The sequence below is a fragment of the Puma concolor genome, chromosome B4, assembly GCF_028749965.1.
Source record: "Puma concolor isolate L17-30 chromosome B4, mPumCon1.1.hap2, whole genome shotgun sequence".
Lineage (NCBI taxonomy): Eukaryota > Metazoa > Chordata > Mammalia > Carnivora > Felidae > Puma > Puma concolor.
The window spans coordinates 81,885,887-81,907,410 of record NC_141673.1 but is presented as its reverse complement, the minus strand read 5'-3'; the positions used below and the strand labels follow the sequence as shown (position 1 = coordinate 81,907,410).

Genomic DNA, 21,524 nt, shown 5'->3' with positions numbered 1-21,524 from the left:
ACTATTTTATTGTCTCATGGAACTGAGACCCATTTGTTCTGTTTTGTTTTAATTCTCTTAGCTATTCTTTGTACATTTTCTTCTTCAGATAAGCTTTAATTTTTTTTAACGTTTTGTTTTAGTTTTTGAGAGACAGAGAGAGACAGAGCGTTAGCAGGGGAGGGGCAGAGAGAGAGGGAGACGCAGAATCTAAAGCAGGCTCCGGCTCTTAGCTGTCAGCACAGAGCCTGACGTGGGGTTTAAACCCATGAACGTGAGTTCGTGACCTGAGCTGAAGTCAGATGCTCAACCGACTGAGCCACCCAGGTGCCCCTCCTTCGGATAAACTTTAGAATCAGTTTGTCAAGTCCTGTTAGAATTTTGTTTGGGATTACCTTGTGTTTATCAAGTTGGAGGAGGATTCATAGTTTCAAAATACTCTGCAGCTAGAAAAATTGTTCATTTTTCCATGCATTTATTTAGGTCTTTTGGTCCTTCAGGAAAGGTTTCTTTTATTAGCTTTGTATCGTCTGTATATTTTTTCTATTACAGTTATTCTCTGGTATTTTCTAGTTTCTGGTTTTTTTCTACACAGATATTTTTTTCCCGCCGAATTTTTTTATTGGATGCCATATTGGAATTTGTAACCTTCTTTATCTCTCTCATACTTTGGCTCAGACCTGACATAAACTCAAGTGGAAAACCCTTCCTGAACTCTCAGTTGGTCTAAATATTCAAAGTATGCTTGTCTAGAATACTCTCCACCTTACGAAATTTTCTGGTCATGCTTGTTTCTCTCCCTTCCAATCAGAGCCAGTTCGATGTTTATGTATAGTCCTACTGCTAACATGGTGTCCAGTATATAATAGATGCTTAAAATGCACAGTTGTTTTGAACTATGGAATATGTTATATTATTAAAATAAAAGTGAATGTATGATTTTTTTTTCAACGTTTATTTATTTTTGGGACAGAGAGAGACAGAGCATGAACGGGGGAGGGGCAGAGAGAGAGGGAGACACAGAATCGGAAACAGGCTCCAGGCTCTGAGCCATCAGCCCAGAGCCTGCCGCGGGGCTCGAACTCCCAGACCGCGAGATCGTGACCTGGCTGAAGTCGGACGCTTAACTGACTGCGCCACCCAGGCGCCCCTGATTTTTTTAAATGTAACATTATATAGTATTTTTATCTTGTAGCAGTCATTATAGTTATTTAGCATAGCTGAAAAATAATAATAAGTAACATTTAATTGAACATTTACTCTGTACTAGGTAATGTTCTTACTGCTTTGCACATATTATCTCACTTATTTTTCACAAAGGCTGTATTAGGCAGGTTCCCATTTTACAGAGTCAAAAACTGAGGCATAGAAAGTTAAGTAAATTGCTAAGGTGTGTAATGAGTAACCAAATGTAAATATCCATTGGATAGATATAGCCATTTAGAGTATCTACAATTTGGCTTATGGACTGGCAGTGACCATTTTAATGCAGATTTAAAATTTTTCTTTTTAAAAATTATTTTTATCCAAGAAGTGGAGCACAGATACTTTATGGTACTGTGCTGTTTTTCAAAAGTTCATTAGCTTTATGTCTTCATTTTTCTAGTCACTGTTGGATGAACAGCAAAGATGACATGGCTCCTGTTCTCAAGGAGTTTCTAACTGAGTTTAGATGACGAGACAAGTAAAAACGAAATCTAGAATGGAATTGTTGCTGTGTGATGTGTCTAACACAGTTTCTGGAAACACCGGTGGAAACCTAGAACCTTGAGGAAAATATGTTGGCCTCTGTCACACAGCACTTCACATCTACCTTGATTCACTGCCTTTGTGGTGTATCTGTACAGTTTTACTTTGACAAAGGGGTCAAATGCTGAACAGCCCACTTTCCCCAGGGACTGAACAGTGTGGTAGTCTCAGAATCTTAAATGGTAAAGGACAGGCAGGAACCCTAGCACTGAGAGATTCTGTAAGCCCTTTGCACTCTGGAGAAAATGGTGCTATATGACCAGTAGTGGACCACCTCCTCCCCCCACCCCCACCAAAAAAGGAAGGGAGGAAGGAAGGAAGAGATGGAAGGAAGGAAGGGATGGAAGAAGGAACGAAGGAAGGAAGGGATGGAAGAAGGAAGGAAGGAAGGAAGGGATGGAAGGGAGGACAGGAGGGATGTTAATGTTGTGCCCACACACTTGAAAATGGCAATAGGAGTACATAGCAGTCTTTGAGAGGATGCTTTGAAGTCCAGGTATGCAACACTGCCCAGTGGTCCAAACATGGATTTGATCTCAGGAGTTGTCAGGACGTAACTTCTAATGTAAAAGCTTGTGTGCCCCCAAATTTCTCACCTTCCCTCCTCACTTTAGTTGGTGATAACTTGCAGGAACTGGCCACTGTTGCAGTCCTCAGTTCATTAATTTGTCTATTTCTAACATTGTGTCTAGTCTCTTCAATTGCCTGCACTTTTATTCTGAAATTGGAGTTCTGCATGTGAGTACAGAAAGGCTGGGAGAGAGTGAAGTCTCTTGGCAGAGGTGGAATTACAGTTGTCAGCTTTGGCTGTCCCGTTTTTCTCTGAGCCATAGTTTAGTATTTGGGGGGCATTTCTAGAGTCATGGAAACCTGGAGAGATTTTGTGCTCTATGGTTAACATTAGCAGTGGAGCCCCAGAATAGTGTGAAGGAAAGAAAACTATGTGTCTATTCATTTCTCCCTGCCCCCCCCCCCCCCCCCCCCCGATTTTGGCCAATATTTAAAGTTGCTTGGTGTGCTGGAGTTTCTCAGACAGGGTAGTAGGTAGCAACCGCGACCACTTCTGTTCCTAACTTTTGCTCTCTCCCCTTCCTGGTCCCCAGAGGAGGTTAATCTGTAGGGAAGCAGCAGAAGGGGGAAGAGGACACACAAGGACCCAAGTGCTCTGCAGACTGTACAGTCCTCTTCTGAGTGGTTGAGAAAAGATGGGAGAAAGGTTCTTGCCATTTTACTCTAATGTTCACTCTAATGGCAACAAACTTTTCTATGTAGCAAACCATGACAATGGTTTACATTTCTTGAGCTCTTACTCTGGGCTGCATGTTATAGTCGGTTTTAGATGTCACTTCCTGTTTCATGCTCACAGCATCTCTTATTATTGGCTCCATTTCCCCAAAGGGGAAACTGAGGCTCAGTGAGTTGAATTAGCTCGCACAGTTTCATGGCCAGGACTCTAAGCCACACAGACGTCTGTGTCACCTGCCTCCCTACAGTTGTATATAGCTACTGTTAATCTGTGCACTGGTGTTCAGGGTGTTTCATGTCACTTCGTTCTTAAGGATTTAATGAGCTCTTTATTTCCTTGAAGTCAAGTAGAAATTAAATCAGCATCTAAATTTTTTTCACTTTTATTTCTATTCACTGTAAGTCAGTCAAGTACATAGCTACAACACATCGTTATTTGGTTTAAAAATTCTTCTTTTTACCCCGTGCATGTAGTATGTCAGGGATCAATATTAAGAAAATACTGTAGCGATAACATATATATTTTTTTAAATTGATAGCTTGGATTCCTACTTTTACCATTCAGGAGGTGAAGAGTGGAAGAGTTATGTTCAGAAACTTGCAAATGAAGTGCTACATGGTGAGAATTTATGGATGAGAAAGCACTTTGTACATAATTCCAGAGTACATGATGGGGAGTGACTGTTGCAGTTAACAAATGAGAAGCAGACCTTTTTGGAGTTAAGAAACAGACTGTGACATTGCAGAAAAGCATTTCCTCTTCTGACTTTCTGCAAGTGTTCCCCTTTCCAACTCTTACTGTGTGTGATGATGTGCTTTTCTCCACTTCACAGATGGGGAAGGTGAGGTTCAGATGACCTGAGATTCAGTGACTTGTCCAAGGTCACATAGCTGTTGAGTAATGGAGCTGAGATATCCCTGTATAAGCCTGGGCTCAATGCTCGGCAGTGTTTCTTCATTAAGTGGCCTGTTTTGGGGTGGCAATTTCATCTTAAACTCAGTCTTGGAAAGTTTCTTCTCTTCAAGTGTATTTGAGCATGTTGGGGTCTGGAGAGATGAAACTGTTTACTTTTAACTGCCTATTCATTCAACCCTAACATGTTTGCTTAGGACAAATGATTATGCTGGATGAATATTAAAAACGGTTTTGATCTTACAAAATTTACTATCTGTGTACCTTTGGTGAGCAAAAACAAATTTTGGGCTGGTAAAATTTAGTGCTTATTTATAAGCTTTATTTCCTTTGGTTCCCCAAATTTGCACACATAGAGAGGGCATAATGGTCAGATTTTAAGGACCATTGGCAGCAGGAAAAGTAAGCAACATGAACCAGAGACCCCCCAGTAACTGCCACCCCAGCAAAGTCTATTGGCATGAAATCCTGAATGGCTGGCTGGATTTAATGGGCAATATGAGGTTCTTGTTGAAGGGTCCTCTGTTCACTCTCTGATTTGAAAAACAAAACAAAACCCAAACTCACTTACATGTACATATTATAGGCACCTTTGAAAACACCATAGTGTAGGTGGCCCGTTCTAGCATGTTCTATGTCATAGTGCATCAGTGTTTATTAAACACCTGTTCAGGGGTTGGGCATGGACTTCTTGTTCACTGTTTCTTCTTCATCTACCCTCTTACATGTGTTTTTCCCTATTTGTGGCCTCTACCCTGGTTCTTTCTTAGGACATTGTTACTTTTGAAGATATTGTTGTGTTGGCAATAGATGTGACCTCTAAATTTACCTGGTCTACTTTCTTTATTTCAAACACTAGAAAACTGAGAGATTATAATGATAGCATCTTATATCTGTGTAGTACTTGATGATAAACTGTTTACTGTAATACCCTGTGTAATGTGTAATACCCTGTTTGTGTAATACCCATCCTGTGATGGGTATTATCCCCGTACTGGAGATGAGGAAGTGGGGTGTTTGGGCCAGGGTCTCCGGATTTGTGCTTTAGGTCGTTTGGTTGCATCGTGCTCTGCTAAACTTGAGACTGGTGCATACATCACGTAGACTGACCCAAGTGTTTATCCTCTCTGGCCTTCAAGGAGTCCATTAATCTCTGTGTGCCAAATTGAAACAAATTAGTTTTTTCAACACAAAAGACATGAGACTTTTATCTAGCATCTGAAACCGATGAGCAGTGCTGAATTGTATTACTGATATGGGGCTTAACACCAGGGTATTCTCTTTTTAAAGTGTTTTCTATTACAATAGGTGAACATTTATTGATTTACGTATTTGTTAACATGTGTAAATACTCTTAAGAGTGCTGCATCAAAACTCGTTTAATTAATTCAGTGCTTATGTACCCCTACGTTATTTGTTGTGAAGCAATAATAGGATGCCCTCATATGGTGGGGGGGAGGCAAGTGATCTGTCTGGGTACACTTGTGGTAGAGGTGTCCACCCTTTAGTGGGCACCCTTAGCATATGCCTGGCTGTGTAGGAGGGGCTAGCATGTACCTAAGGTAGATTGTACCCCTAGGTAGGAAGAATGGGAAACATTCTGAGTCAAGAGACAAGGGAGTGAGGTGGTTATGCATCTCTCCATCAGTACTTGCTCCCGCTGCTAAAAGAAGTATTAAGTTTACTGTATACAGAATATCTTTGCTTCTTGGCATAAGGCTAAGCGAGAGTCTGCTATATTGAATTGCTTATCTCCAATTGCAGAAGTTTGGAAAATGCATCATTCTTGTGAATTTTGGGGGTAGGAGTGAAATTTGAGATGTCATTTGGTCATTCCTCTGTCCCCAGGCACCCAACTTGGAGAGCTAATTTTCTTCAGATATCGAGCATATTCCACACTCTGCTTTAGCAGTTCATGCCATTGTCTTACCTCTTAATGATCAATAAGAACTGACTCTCTGGGCCTTTGTATCTATCTTTCAGGTCTAACTTCAAACTTGTGGCCGTCAATTCAAAACTGTATGCCATTGGTGGGCAGGCCGTTTCTAATGTTGAGTGTTACAATCCTGAGCAGGATGCGTGGAATTTTGTGGCACCCCTACCAAATCCTCTGGCTGAGTTCTCTGCGTGTGAGTGTAAGGGAAAAATTTATGTCATTGGAGGATATACTACCAGAGGTAAGTGAAGGGGCTAAGTAAGTGGTCCTTTTCTGTGTGAGCTTCTGCAGCGTGTGGAAGGGTAGGAGGGTGCCAGAGGAAAACACTCTGGCGTACACATTGTGATTTTATATGTTAAATACTGCATATTTACATATCTGGGAGGAAGAGTGTTGTGTATCACAGGGGTGGTTTGGGCAGGAGGGACCTTTGATGCCTTTGTGTGAGCACAAGAATTGAATGGGGGTGGAAGGAGCTATGAAGAAAATATGTATTTTCTTTCTGCTCTGAAAACCCAGCCTTGTGACCAGTAGTCCTGAGACTTGTCTGGGTTACTCCCATCCTTCTCCCGAATACTTCTAACACAGAATTTAGAGCCAGAACATCCTTGAGGATCTTTGTTTCCACTTTCTCCCTTTTTGAGCACAAATATGTCAGATAGTTTCCAGAAACTCAGCTCTAGGCTGTTGTTTACATATCATAAGAGGGTTTTAAGAGACACGAATGTAAGAGAATTCTTTCCTGATCCAGAGGTGAGAGGTGGTTGTGCTCTTTATTAAACTGTACATGTGTGTTTTTCACTTTTTTTTTTTTGCTGGGTATTTGATAGTTAAGAATTTGGAAATAAGTTTCTCCAGTAGGTTTTATACTATTGTTCTTGGTAGGAAGCTTCTCACGTGATAGAGATAGAAAAGAGCATGGTTGTGGTAAGGCAGACAAGGCAGTGGCAGGGCCACCAGGAAGAGGTGTGTCTTTTCCTTTTATCCCTCTCTCCCACTTGTGTCAATGTTACCTCTTGGCCAAAGAAATTTATTTCTTCATTTGGTCTACCTGTAAAACACCCAGAACTTATAGAGAAGGTATAACTGGACTCTTAGGACTTTTAGCTACATTGAAATAGTAGAGTTACCATTTTATCCAACATAGTGAAATAACCCGTCTTTCTTTTATGATACAATATGAGAGGACAGAGCTCTCCAGCCTTCGCTGACAGTAAGCATGGAGAAATGATGGTGATGTGTAACTTTGTAAAGGACAGAAATCCACATGCTAATGTAGTGTAGGTGCCAAAAATTATTTTTACCACAGCCAAATGTGTTTTGTTTTAGGGATTTATGTTAGAGGGAGAAGTTAAATGTAAAGTGTTTTATGAGCATATGGTTTAGAGTGTGTGTGCACGTGCACAAAAGATTCTGAGTAACAGCACATCTTAGAGTATCTCTAAACAGTTGATTTGGTGGGGGGGATGGTGAGCGGTGTTTTAGTCTCCTGTGGCCGACTTAACGAACAACTACAACTTAGTGGCCTAAGCCAATCGAAATGTATTCTCTCACATTTCTAGAAGCCTGAAGCCTAAAATCAAGGTGTGGGCGGTCATGTCCCCTCTGAAGGCACTAGGGGAGAATCCTTCCTTGCCTCTTCTAGGTTTGGTGACTCCACATGTTCCTTTGCTGGTGACTGCATCACTCCAACCTCTGCCTCTATCTTCACATACCTTCTTTTCTGAGTGTATCCACGTCTTTTCCTCTTCTGTCTCTTGTAAAGAAAGACACGCTGCTCATTGGACTTTAGGGCCCACCTGGATAATCCAGGATGATCTCATCTTGAGATCTTTAACTTAATGACATCTGCAAAGCTCCTTTTCCCAAGTAAGGTTATATTCAGAATTTCTGGGGGTTAGGAGGTAGACATATCTTTTTGGGGGTCACTGTTGAACTCACTATAGGTGCTGTTTATACATTTAAGGAGAGGCAGTGACCCAAGAGGAGTGCATGGGAAGCAGTGAGTTGTTTTTTTTGTTTCTTGGTTTTTTTTTTAAACACCCTCAAATTTTCGTCACTGTGGAGCTATTCCCAATGTCCCTCTCTAGTGACTTTCCACTGAAGATAAGATAATTGCCAGCTTTTTTGTTATAAATAATTGAAAAAAGAAAAAAGAGTGAGATCTAGCAGTCATTTCCTTTATCTTCAACACTGGTGTTCAGGGTATAGTGGTCAAAAGCCCCCAGAGAATTTCTGTGTGTGCATATGTACCTCCCTGTGTGTCTGTGTGCCTTTTCTCCTGGGAAAGTAAATACAGTTATTTACTTATGGACATTTCTAAGAATTCTGATTCTCCGTAGATTTTGTGACACAGAATACACCCTGTGGGCTGATGTAATGTACACATGTCCCTTGGCTTCTCTTCTGAGCAAGAGCTGGGATGCATTGACAGGCAGCCCTATAATCCAAAGAGTACTCTGCTGGTAGATTTCCTAGTTTTTCCATGACCCTGGCTGAGCAAATGTTCTTTAGATTTGACCTGGAAAACCCTTGCTTGTGTGTTTTCTAGTTTTTCAAGCCACTACTAATGTACCTTCTTCATTTGGGCCACACACAGTGGTTCCTGTCCTGGATTCCCCAAGCCAAATACCTGTGATGGGATGGTTGGGTGATGTGGATGGATGGATGTTTGTGTAAGGGTTGAAAATGGGTTTTCTGAGATGAGAGGGCAGGACAGTTCCTTGGACTCTGAAACACCTCTCCTCTTCTGCTTGGGATCTTCCCAAGCCTCCCTAATGGTTGCCTGTATTTAAAATAAGAAATCATAATTGTCATAAAACAAAATGCAGGGCTCAAAGTTGCATTCTTGGTCTGCTGACTTAGGTAGACTTTTAAAATTTAGTAAGTAATAGTTCATGATTTTTTTTTTTTAACATTTATTTATTTTTGAGACAGAGAGAGACACAGCATGAACGGGGGAGGGGCAGAGAGAGAGAGAGACACAGAATCGGAAGCAGGCTCCAGGCTCTGAGCCATCAGCCCAGAGCCCGACGCGGGGCTTGAACTCGCGGACTGTGAGATCGTGACCTGAGCCGAAGTTGGACGCTTAACCGACTGAGCCACCCAGGCGCCCCAGTTCATGATTTTTTAAAAAAATTATTTAATGTTTATTTTTGAGAGAGAGAGACAGCATGAGTGGGGGAGGGGCAGAGAGAGAGAGAGACAGACAGACAGACAGACAGAATCTAAAGCAGGCTCCAGACTCCAAGCTGTCAGCACAGAGCCCAATGCGGGGCTCAAACTCACAAATCGCGAGATCATGACCTGAGCCAAAGTTATATACCCAACCGACTGAGCCACCCAGATGCCCCTTGTAGTAGTTCATGATTAGATTAATTCTGTGTCAGTCATTGAGGAAATGAAAAGAAATTCAATAGAGAGCAATAGTAACCACTCAAGGGAAGAAGGGTGATTTGTTAAAGTTCAGAATCCCCTCTAAATATAAAAGCATAAAGATTATTCCACCAACTCAGACCACCTCATATGGTCTGAGCTCTTGTTGGGTGAGGAGAGAAAACATTTACAGAAGACCTGGGAAGACCTTCAGACCTGGGACTGAGAAATGCATGGAAACCTCACTAGAATAAGTCCTTTGTTTGCGTGGTGAGAAGCCAGGTTCACTGGTAAGGAGCACTTTTTGATAGACTGTTAACCAAACTCCCTTGGACTATCTCCTAGAATGAGTTTTATCACAACAGCTATAACAAAAAGAAATACAGGGAGGTATTAGTATGGGTGGAAAACAGAAGGAAAGTTCCCTAAAGCTGTAACAATTCTGAAATTTCTGCTGGCGTGGAGACATGTGCACACACAGGATTTGGTCTCCTTTTCTTTCTGTGCCCTCTTATGAGCCCCCCCCCCAATTTGGTACCAGAGGCTGTGATGGAGCTCTGTCATCATTGCCAACTGTGGGTGGGTCCTTCTGTCTCAGGAGGAAGTGTCCTACCCTGTAGTTACACGTCCGTGCCCAAGCGAAGTTGTCTCTTCCATGGATGGATTTTGTTGTTTGTTTAAACAACAACAAACAGAAAGTTCATTCTTTCTGATAACTCAGAGCATTTTTTTTTCTGCTGAGGCTAAAATGTTCCATTTATTCTTTCCTAGAGGAGAAGTGGGTAAAAAAGAACAATTACAAAAAAGAAGAACGAAACTAGATACTTTAAATTTCACAAGCATTTTTCAAAAAGAGAGTAGGTAATATTTTTCCTTAAAGCAGCCATGAATTCAAGATAATGTTAGGGCAGTCTTTCATCTGCTTTCTGATTTTATACACACAACAGCTAGTCATCTCTTGTGAAGTGGGCACAGGGAGAGGGAAGGGCCTTTGGTAGTATCTCTGCTGTTGCAGTCAGGAAATAGAATTGCCAGGTGATTCCATGGCTGATGGCCACAGGTGAGACTTCCTCCTGACTTGGCAATTATGTGCTATTTCATTTCGACAGCCCCTGAGGATCTTGCTTGGCTCACTTGTCTTGTGTATTAGAGTCGGTTGTCAAGAGTAGATCCTTGGGGCTCAGCCTGTCATCTGGATGTAGAAGTCAGTAATTCTGTAGATAGTTGAGAATTCCAACGCCCTGATTCTGTTTACATTGGACTGGTGGTTCTAAAATGTTTAAGGGTGCCAGGTTCTAAATCTGTGTCCTGGCCCTGTTGATTTAGAGAGCCTCCCAGGGAGGGGGACATGCCTGATGAGAGGTGAGGGAGATGATTCTAAACCGATCTCCTGCCAGCCACTTCAGAAACCGTTGTCCGACCTCTGCTTCTCTGAAATAGTTTTGCCTCTGTGCTGCCAAATTATTCCGGCGGGGGTAGATGTTTATTACTGCCGAGGCAGGCAGTGACGTTACTGTGGCTGTGTCATCTTGAGGCTTCTCTCTTCGTTTCAGACCGCAACATGAACATTTTGCAGTACTGCCCCTCTGCCGACATCTGGACACTCTTTGAAACGTGTGACGTCCACATTCGCAAGCAGCAGATGGTGTCTGTTGAGGAGACCATCTACATCGTGGGGGGCTGTCTGCACGAACTGGGGCCCAACCGGAGGAGCAGCCAGAGCGAGGACATGCTCACCGTGCAGTCCTACAACACTATCACGCGGCAGTGGCTCTACCTCAAGGAGAACACGTCCAAATCGGGTCTTAACTTGACTTGCGCCCTTCACAACGATGGCATCTATATCATGAGCAGAGACGTTACCCTGTCAACCAGCCTGGAGCATCGAGTTTTCCTGAAGTACAACATCTTTTCAGATAGTTGGGAAGCATTCAGGCGTTTCCCAGCCTTTGGACATAATTTGCTGGTTTCCTCTCTTTATCTGCCCAATAAAACAGAAACATGACTGAACTGACTTAGAATTTGAAAGAAACCTAGTTCAAGACAAAAAAAAAAAAAAAAAAAAAAAAAAAAAAAAAAAAAGAAGGAGAAAGAAAGAAAGGAAAGAAAACAACCCATAGTGTTCCATTTCAAGGGAGAACGATTTCTAAAGGGAAAACATGGGTTAAAGTTGGTCACATGTACAATAGCTGTAAATAAGCTTACTTGAACTAATTACTTGAAAACTTGTGGAGAAAAGAGACCAACTTTATTATTTTTTTAATTATTGATTGTTAAATGATGGGAACGAATCCATGATAGTATTTTCATCCAAATATGATACCCTTGGGCCAGCGACTGAAACTGCTCATCAAAAAGAAGATTCATTGTATCTGCTTTAGTGAAGGGCCAAAGTCAATAATTGACATTGAATGGTAAAGATCATTTTAAAATCTGTGTTGTTTGGGTCACTTGAAACATCATTAATACCTTAAGTGAGAAGTTTTTGTTGTTGTTATTCATTTACTTGACAAACATATTAACACTATCCTTCACCCGTTTTCTCCCCCATTCATTCTCAACGTATACTGCCAGTGGTTTAAAATAGGGTTCTAGGTTTAGATATTTTATTTGCACACTACTTTCTAGGAAACTTACAATGATGGAACCCTACAGTGAGTCCTTGCAAGCATCCAGTCCTCCCAAACTTGCATAAAAACACTCTCAGCTATTTTTCCAAACTTTTTGCAATTATGTGTACTGAATAGATAGGCAGATATAACCTCTTATTTCATGTATGTGGCAGATTGGGAATTTATGTGGGCAGATAAGTTGCAGTGCTAAGCATTCTGCGTTGTTTAAAAGAGAAGATATATTGTTTAAAAGGATGGAGATAAATATATATATTTTTGAAATCGAGTCTTAGAAGGGAAGGGAACACCAAATAAGAAAAAAATTTGCCTTTAAGAGTTGCTTGTAATGAATGTATTGGACTTAGTTTTTTTTTAAAGATAAAACAGATGCCTTTATCATATTTAGGTGAGGCATCTTTCTAATTTAATCTTAGCCTTTTAATTCATGCTTTGCTTTTATGAGGTAAGGTGAGGATAGCTGTGAAACGTTTGTGCTGGAGAGGGGAAGCAGCTCTTACAGAAGTGGAGTGGCCTCTGGTGGTATTTCTGAAAGTAGGTGACATGCTCTACTTGCCTAGGTTGTTAAATCAGGTGGAACGCAGCTCAAGCAATCATTTTCAGTAAGTCAGTTGCCATGAATAAAAGCCTCTGCCAATCATAGGTCAGCATCCCTTTAAACATTTATACTTCTAGAAATTTGATTTTGGTGGAAAAACCCTTTCTGAATTTCTCTGGTCTTTTGTAATGGAATCAGTGAAACTGTGAGCTGGAATTCCGTCTTTCTGTTCTGACATTCCTGTACAGCAGGCCTCACTTTTAAGAAAGTCCCACAGAAAAGCAGAAATGATCATGGCAAATTCATGCATTCACCAGACTCCCAGCACCTCCGGTATGCATTCACTGTGAGGATATAGTGCAGGGGACTCGATTTCTTCAGCAGAGTTCTTCAGTTTATCAAGAGTCACTACAGGGTTTCTTTACAACCGTGGCCTCCTAGTATAGTTAAAATAAAGGTCTGGTTGTAAAAATTTTATTTGCACAACTTTTCAGGAATACTTCTATTAAGTAAAATGAGGCAAGCCTTTATTGTGGACATGGAGACAGATCTTTGATCTTGTCACCAAATAATCATATCAGTACTCTACTTAATACTATTTAAGGGTTTCTAAGCCATATCCATTTATTCACAAATACTTAGCCTTTAAAAAAAAACTCAAATCTTGGGGATGGTACTTTAATAATAGATTTTTATTAATTTATATTCATTATAGAATTGAATTTCCAGTGATCTATAATTTCATTGCATATATTTAAAAATCTAATTTATTTTAGATAGTGTTAACTTTTGTTGTGACAGATCTTAAATTTTTTAAAGCTTAACCTTGTATATTCAGACGATCCTAGCCAGTTGAATTAGTTCTGAACAAGTTAGACCTTAGCTTGTAAATAACCACGTCTTATAAAATGTAATATTGTTGCTGCCAACCAGTTCCCTTCCTGATTACATTCTTTGGGTCTGTTTTCTTAATGTCAACAATTAGATTCTTGGACCAAGTGAAGGCATACTCTGATCCACAAAGCTCTTTTTATAAACCAAGTTTCATGTGTGCATATGTGCATATTGTCTGTATGTGTGTGTGTGCATGTGCACTGTCATATTATAGCTCTAAGATACACAGACTTCTAACAAAGTTTTGTTACTCTGGGCTGCTGAGGGTACTTGCGCAAGGCAGAATGTGCAGTAGGAACACATTTGTGCATTTGGGACATCTTCCTGCTGTGCACAGCAGCTATGTTGGCATTTTGAGGATAATTTTAGTTTAGCTCTGTTCTCTTGTTGATGCCAATGTTGTATTGAAGACTGTACCTGTGATGAGGGTAATGATGCTTTGAAAATTCCCTGTCACCCCCAGGACATTGCTTTTTTATTAAGTTTTTTATTTCAATTCCAGTGTAGTTAACATACAGTGTTATATTAGTTTCAGGTGTACAATATAGTGCTCTTTGTTAATATCCCTCTATTTCCTTCCTTTCTCTGAATGCTTTATCCTTCTTTTCTGAAATGCTTCTGAGGGATGCCAGACTCCCACTGTGGAGAAGGGAGTTGCCGGGAGGACCCCTGTGGTATGCATCCCTCTGGAAGCAACCAGTTTTACTAAGAATGTTCGGAGCGGCAGAGTGAGTCCTAAGTGTGGATTGGTAGAGGGAGGTTGGTTCTTTCTGTCATTCTTTCTGGCTTTCTTCTCCACACCCTTGGTTTCAGTGGCCTCTCCCCTTAGCATCCTTTAAAGTTTTTCTGATGAAAATGTATGAGTTTATTATTTCAACAGTGTTGGTTAAGTCATGACAATGAAGTACTGAGAAGGTTATGAATTCTAGTAAGAAACAAGTAAGATTAAGCATGGAAACCAAAGAGAATTTAACTCGGCCGTGGTTTTTTGAACCCAAATCCCAAGTGATTCCAATAGCTATCAATTAAAGTTGTACAAAGCGGAGAAAGCTTTTTCTCTACAAAGGGAATTAAAAGTAAATGCTTGTTCTCTTTCAGTAAAGAATTACTTAGTGAGAATTTTGGATGCCATGTTTTTAGATTTCCAGGTAAAGTCATGACCCTACCTGTTTGCCACACAGGTAAATCAAGTGGAAAGGCCTTGGCCTTCTTGGTCAACCAGCATTTAATGAGCAGTGGCTTAATGCAGAGCACTCGTGAGGCAGCATAGCAACAGAAAGGGAATATGGGTGAGTTGTTGGATGCCTTTCTCCTAGGCCAGGGATGGGAAATATATGACACCTGGGCCACCATTCTCTGATGGCAGCATTGTGAATGAGTAGCACTCCTTTCCTCTGTGCCAGGAATTGGTCTCATAATCCATGTCATCAGTGCTTCCAGGCACCTGTTGCCCATCCACCAGAGTGAGGTGAATGAAGTCTGTCATCCCCGCCTTACAGGAATGAATGAATTAGGTGAGTAGGTACCACCCAAAATGGCTTTGAGAGCAGTGAGCTGATTCAACTCAGTTCCCTGGCTCCCAGAAATATTTACAGAAAGTCTGTTGTGTGCAAGGTAATGCTAAGAATTAGGGATACAGACATAAATGAGCCACCATCCCTGGCCTTGAAAAGCTTCTTGTGAAAATGTTTGCTGTAATCATTGTGACTAGTGCCCTCAAAGATGCCCACTTTTGCCAGTGGGCACACTGGGGCTCTTTGGCCTGGCTGCCTCTTCAGTCCTGAGCCAGTCTGCCCACTGCTTCATGATCTTCTAGCAGTTATAATGAACCAGCTCTTCTCTAAAATTGAAGATCACAAGCTATGTTTTTGTTTTAATGGTATGTTTTTTTTCCTCCCTACATTTCATTGTCTTCTCTGTACTTCATTTTTCAAAAAAAAATTGTATGTGATCTGCTATAAAGGTAACTGCTAGACACCACAGCCTGCCTGGCTAAGGGCTCAACAGCTTGATCCCATGAGAAGGAGGAGCAAAGCCAGGGAAGTAAGTATGGGGAGAGAGGCAAGCTGTTCACGTGTGAGTTTATACCTATGCCTTTAAAACGCCTCCCTAAAAAGTATTACTAAATGGTCATTAAGATGCTAGTCCTAACTGTAAGTCAGTTGTCTTTGCCTGTGTGATAACTATCAAAGGCTTTCTCTCCTTGTGTTTCATTCACTTAAGAATATTTGTTTTTCATATTGTGTTAATTTAGGAACACAATCTAAAATGCATACCAGTTGGCATATGCTGACTTCTGTACTTGACATAACCAGTTTTATCCATTCCTACAGGAGACACTAAATGTAAAAGATGGTCAATTTTGCCAGAGCAAAAGGGCACTGAAATGACTTTGGTGGGGTTGGCTGGGGCTTTCTCAAATGGATGTCATAGTTTATTACTAGTCAAGAAAAGGAAAATGTAATTTGCATTGTGTCATTTTTCTAAAAAAATTCTTAATAGGGGTTCTTTAGATCTAGTCTCTACAATGTTTTCATATTTAGTGGTCATTTTAGGAAAATTGATAATCTGTAGAATGAATAATTATGTTTTGTTATGACTGACACTTTGTTATAAAGGTTGTATTGTGTCTTACAAATGTGGCTTAAAATGTAGACATTATGATATGATTTATTTAAATACAACAATGCCTACGATGCACTCACTCAGATAGCATTCATTTTGTGTTTAGAACTAGAACTATAGAAGAAAATGTCTTCAAATAAAATAGTTCTAAATCTTAATGGCCCACATTGTTGTCCGTGAGGTACTGTGTACCCGCTGTGTGGTCAGGGCTGTCTGTGCCAGAGCCAAGAGGAAACAGGTGAAGCCTGAGACAGGTCCCTCAGGTGGAGAGTTCCTGACTCGCAGGGAAAGCCGGACTAACACTTAGGAACCAGCTAGAGAGGTGGTTGTCCTATGGGAAGATGAGCCAAATGGGGCAGCAGAGGCTACAAGAGTCTTTGTCTTTAGTGTTTGGAGAAGAGAGATCTGGGAGGAGGAACTCTGAATCCTTAGAATTCTGAAGTCTCAGTCCCATAGTTCAGTTACAGCCCACCTGTCCCACCCTGTTTTCTAATGTTTCCCACGGTTTCCTTTTTTTTCTTCAAAGTGTATTTATTTATTTTGAGAGAGAGAAACAGAGCACACAAGTTGGGGAGGTGCAGAGAAAGAGGGAGAGAGAGAATCCCAAGCAGGCTCCGCACTGTCAGCGCAGAGCCCAATGCAGGACTTGAACTCACAAGCTGTGAGATCATGACCCAAGCTGAAGTCAAGAGGCAGAAACTTAGTCTACTGAGCCACCCAGGCACCCCAACCACTGTTTCCTTTTAAGTACCGCTCACTCCGGGAAAACAGAACCACACAACTCCTTGCTTTTGAGGCTGAGAGGGGGCTGGGGCAGCAACATCACAAAAGGGGGTTCAGTTGCTAGATGATGTCCCACAGATGTCCATTCCCTTCCATCCTTTGGTTGCCCCTCATGTAGGAACATACCTGCACATACATGCCCTTCTCATACCTACAATTTTAAAAATGACCCAACTTAAAACAACACTAAGACGTATCCACCAAGGGAAACAGTCAAAAATCAGATCCAGCCAGTGCATCCAAAGGTAACATGGCAGCTTATTGCACCCCAAGTCCAGAGCTGTCAGGGGATGCCCATCCCTTCTGCGTCCACAGGTGACCACTCAGTTCGGACAGTATATAACGAATAATTCAGTCATTTTCTACACGCTCAAGACACTCCAAAACAGCCATACCCAACACTGATGGAACATCTACTCTATGCGAGGAACTCCAAGCACTTTTTTTTTTTTAATTTTTTTTTTCAACGTTTTTTTATTTATTTTTGGGACAGAGAGAGGCAGAGCATGAACAGGGGAGGGGCAGAGAGAGAGGGAGACACAGAATCGGAAACAGGCTCCAGGCTCTGAGCCATCAGCCCAGAGCCTGACGCGGGGCTCGAACTCACGGACCGCGAGATCGTGACCTGGCTGAAGTCGGACGCTTAACCGACTGCGCCACCCAGGCGCCCCTCCAAGCACTTTTAAAATTTCACATATTTAATCCTCACAACAAACCCATGTGGTAAATACAAATATTACCCCACATTACAGTTGGGGAAACTGAGGCACTGCAGGTCACAAATCACCATTCAGGAAAAGGGATAAGGGAAAACGGCACACTGCAGTCACTGGTCCACATTGTATACTTTTTCCTGCAGGTAAGGGCCAGCAAGGGCCGCTTGCCCCACAGGCAGAGTGGGTTTCTGGTCAGCCATCCCAGGAACCCTTGGTTTTGCTTTGCAGCAGGTTGTTCCCTGGCTCTGCCTAAGTGACTCTGCCCGCGTGGTAGCCCTTCTTGGTTTGGCGGGGGTGGGGTGGGTGTGGAGGGGACCTGAGAATTTCTGTAGAGGCTGGGGGATCCACTCTTCACAGGCCATAAGCATTTCCTTGGAGATCAAACCTCTTAAAAACCCGGTTAGATGTTGGCAGATCTGATCTCTGGCAACTCTGGGCTAAAGGCCCAGATCTAGTAGAGCTTGGTTTTTAAAACTTGAAGCCCATCTTTGTGATAATCTGTATTCCTGCCCATACTCTTTACCCTCAGCTTAATGGCTCCAATTTCTTCTTCAGCTTTGGGAAAACCTGAAACAATAGGGGTCTGCCCTTGCTAGTGTACATCCCAAGGAATATGCTGCCTTAGGAGAAATGACTGCCTCTTTGTGGCCAGAGGGGTTTGGGAGGGGTTTGGGGCATGAATTCCCACTCTATTTCCTTGCTTCTTCCAAAGGCCTGGTCCTGCTCTATTTTCCTGTTTGTTCATGCACCTCTGATTGAAACACAGACTCTGGCTCTTGCATTTCTGCAAGGCACACATCATCTGACCCTTTGCAGTTACCTGGCTGCAGGCAGAAGGGCTAAAAGCCTGGGTTCCAGAGCAAGACTAGCTGAGTCTGCTGCTCCGTTCTGCCACTTCCTAGCTGTGTAGCCTCGGTCAGGTTACTATATCTCCCTGGGCCTCAGGGTTGTTTTTTTAACTATAAAGTAGGGGTGACAACAGTATCCACTCTATGGAACTACTGTGAAAATTGAATGGGGAGATCCATGTGAAGTGCTCAGAATGGTACCTGGCAGGTAGCCCGCCATGAATATGACCTGTTACTGCTACCAGAACTGTTGGCTCTTTTCCTTACACCTTCAAGTGTGTTAACATGGCCAGCAGCTTATTCCCTTCTTAAAATACTTTACTGAAGCCATTAAGAGGTAGCTAACAAATTCCAAGATCCTGGTGTGTTTCTGTCATTTCTCCCAAAGAACTGGCTTGAAGGGTTTGAATCCCAAGACAGAATAGTGTAATCGGTTCCCTTGTTTCTCACATAAGGACACAGATAGGGAGTCCGACCCTTTTTACCCCTCATCTTTCTTTAGCTGGTCCTATATTTTGGCATTAGATAGTTGGAACACCCCGTCCCAAATACCAAACTCTTTATTAAGACGTTGATTGGACCAGCTCAGGTCATGTGTCCATCCCTGGGGAAACCACCGTGGCTGGGGGGTTGGAGGGGAAGCTCCAACTCAACCACAGGAAACGAATTAATACCAGATAATAGGGGTTCCTCTTGCCAGAAGAAAGGGGTGTCGCCTGCTGTATCCTGAAAAGACAAGCCGAGCCACCTGTTGATGGAACAGAGCTAAGCTTGTTATGCTTCCTGCAGTCAGGGAGGGATACCACCTTAAGTCTTAACCATGTCTCGGCAGGAGGAATTCAGATTTTCAGGCTTGGGCTGGATGACCTTAAAACATATCTTGAGACCGGGCAGAGTTATCATATGAGAGCTAAAGCTTTGGGTGCAGAACTTTGTGGGCACATTGCAGTGAGATCTTGCAGTAGCCTTGATGAGAAAGCTCTTAGTCTTGGTTAAGTAAGCTAAGTAGTTGGTCCATAGTGTTATGAAAGTTAACAAGGTAATAGTCCTTATGTGTGTTTCTTATTCCTGTTGTAGACTGCAGTTTCCTTAATGATACAGTGTCTTATTTTTTATCACCCGAAGTCAGGGAATACAGCAAAGCCTTGTGCACAGCAGATTCTCAATATATTTGTTGAATGTGGAAGGTCTAGAAGCCTTGTTGGGTTTCTAAAAAGAAATGTAGCTTTTGGTATATCCAGCCATAAAATTTCCTTAAAGGAATTAATATAGTGTTTTCTTGATCAGCAACTTTTATCAGAAAAACCCTGCAGTGTACTTTTCTCTTCTACCAGTGTGCATGACCCATCAAACAGGTGGGAGAGATTTCAGCTTCTGGCTGGGGCTGGAAAGGAAATTTGCCCACAAATGGTAGTGATGCCAGTGCTTAGGAACTCAGAAGCACTGCAGGAAAACGGGAATCAAGCCCCATCACTTTGTTATTTTCTTGTGAATGGAATCAGTATTAGGGCTTGAGTGACAGTACTGTCACTTAGAGAAGTGACGTCTTTTTGTATAATCTGAATTGAATGCCACAAATTATACAGTTTCCATGATTTGAATACTAGATGGAAAGAGAAGTAGAAAACTAGATGTATATTTTTGCTGAAAAGTGTTTTGAGTCAGTGACAAAGGGCCTGTTTCCTGTCTGTGGTCTAATCCCACCCTAAGCCTGGGAGGAGCTTCCTGTAGGGTGAGGAAGTTCATGGAGCAGAGAAAGCACTGCTCACGTCACTTCCAGCCCTGGAGGATATCAAGGTGACGCTGGGCAGAAGGACAGAGGTGAAAGATCTAATAAGAGGCAGTGTGATTCAAGTGGTTTGTGGCTAGAGGTGATTTTTCTCATAAAGTCTGGTGTGTTTGTATACGTTTGCTGGCTGGTCTTATTTTACCAAAGTTTCTGCAATTGAAGCAATGCCTTTTTGAAAGTCTGGGATGGGGCAGGGGAGGGGGGCAGGTACTGTATTAGTTCCCTAGGGCTTCCATAACAAAATATCACAAAGCAAGTGATTTAACACAACAGAAACTTACTGTCCAACAGTTTGAGGCTAGAAGTCCAAAATTAAGGTTTCGGTAGGGCCTTGCTCCCTCTGAAACCTGTAGAGGATTCCTTCCTTGCCTCTTCCACGCTTGTGGTGGTTTGCAGACAACTTGGTGTTCCTTGGTTTGTAGCTGCATTAATCCAATCTCTGCCTTCGTTGTCATGTGATGCTCTCCTTGTATTTCATGGCCATCTTCTTAAAAAGGTCATATTAGACTAGGAGCCCACCCTACTTGAGCATGATAATATTTTAACTTAGTACAGCTGCAACAACTCTATTTTTCCAAGAAAGTCAATTCCTCGGAACTAGGTGTAGGACTTCAACATACCTTTCTTTGAGGGGAACACAATTCAACCAATAGCAAATACTAAATCTTCTTCTAAAACTTTTTAAATGCTGCTATTTTTTCTACATAATACCATTCATGGAGAAGGGGCCCATTGCATGGAAGGAGGTCTGCTTTGAGTTGCATACTTCCCCCAGCACCTCACCTCTTCATAAGGGAGTATCTTTTAGTAATTATAAATCTAAAAGAATAGGCTAGATTAGTCTCATACTGTTAATCATGCCTTGATGTCTACTTAATTCATTTTTGATTTCTATTTTTAATTAAAAACAAGGTATCTTTCTTAGCTAAGTACATGAATTAGCAGGGTTTCATGCCAATAAATGATGTTTGTGAATTTAGTGTTCTCAGTGTATACTGTTCCACACAAATTAATTTCTGCCACCCTTGAATACCTGGAAGGTACCCACCAGTCAGAATTCCTTTTAAAGCATGGGGCACCTGGGCGGCTCAGTCGGTTAGGTGTCCACTTCAGCTCAGGTCATGAACTCACAGTTCATGGGTTCGAGCCCCATGTCGGGCTCTGTGCTGACAGTTTAGAGCCTGGAGCCTGCTTCAGATTCTGTGTCTCCCTCTCTCTCTGTCCCTCCCTGGCTCACTCTCTCTCTCTCTCTTTCTCAAAAATGAATAAACATTAAAAAAAAAAAAGAATTCTTTTTAAAGCACCAGATATTGACTCTAGCTAATTAGAAAGAAGAAGAAGGAGAAGAAGGAGGAGGAAGAGGAGTAGAAGAAGAAATTACTAGAAAGATATGGGTCAGCTCAATATTTAAAAGGAAATCAAAGAAGCAGGAACTGTGGCAGCTCTGGCAATTAGGAACAATCTCCTCGGGGCTCCACCCATGAGATAAAGGAACTCTGATTGA

The 21,524-nt window shown here is 41.9% G+C and overlaps 1 protein-coding gene and 1 long non-coding RNA gene across 3 annotated transcripts in view; one reads left to right on the top strand and one right to left on the bottom strand.

Moving 5' to 3' along the window:
* KLHL42 (kelch like family member 42) overlaps positions 1–16,042 on the top strand; it is a 36,968-nt gene extending 20,926 nt beyond the window's left edge. For both annotated transcript variants that reach the window (XM_025930498.2, XM_086713758.1), the window contains 2 exons: positions 5,870–6,063; positions 10,751–16,042. In XM_025930498.2, the coding sequence (XP_025786283.1) occupies positions 5,870–6,063; positions 10,751–11,202 (646 nt within the window). In that variant the 3' untranslated portion in view covers positions 11,203–16,042. The remainder of the gene's footprint in view (positions 1–5,869; positions 6,064–10,750) is intronic.
* On the bottom strand, positions 4,788–10,755 carry LOC147579249 (uncharacterized). Its single transcript, XR_015253701.1, has 5 exons — positions 10,332–10,755; positions 9,736–9,964; positions 8,455–8,607; positions 7,377–7,576; positions 4,788–5,039 (listed from the first exon to the last, which is right to left on the bottom strand). It is a non-coding gene; the product is annotated as an uncharacterized LOC147579249 (long non-coding RNA).
* Positions 16,043–21,524: the final 5,482 nt, after the last annotated feature.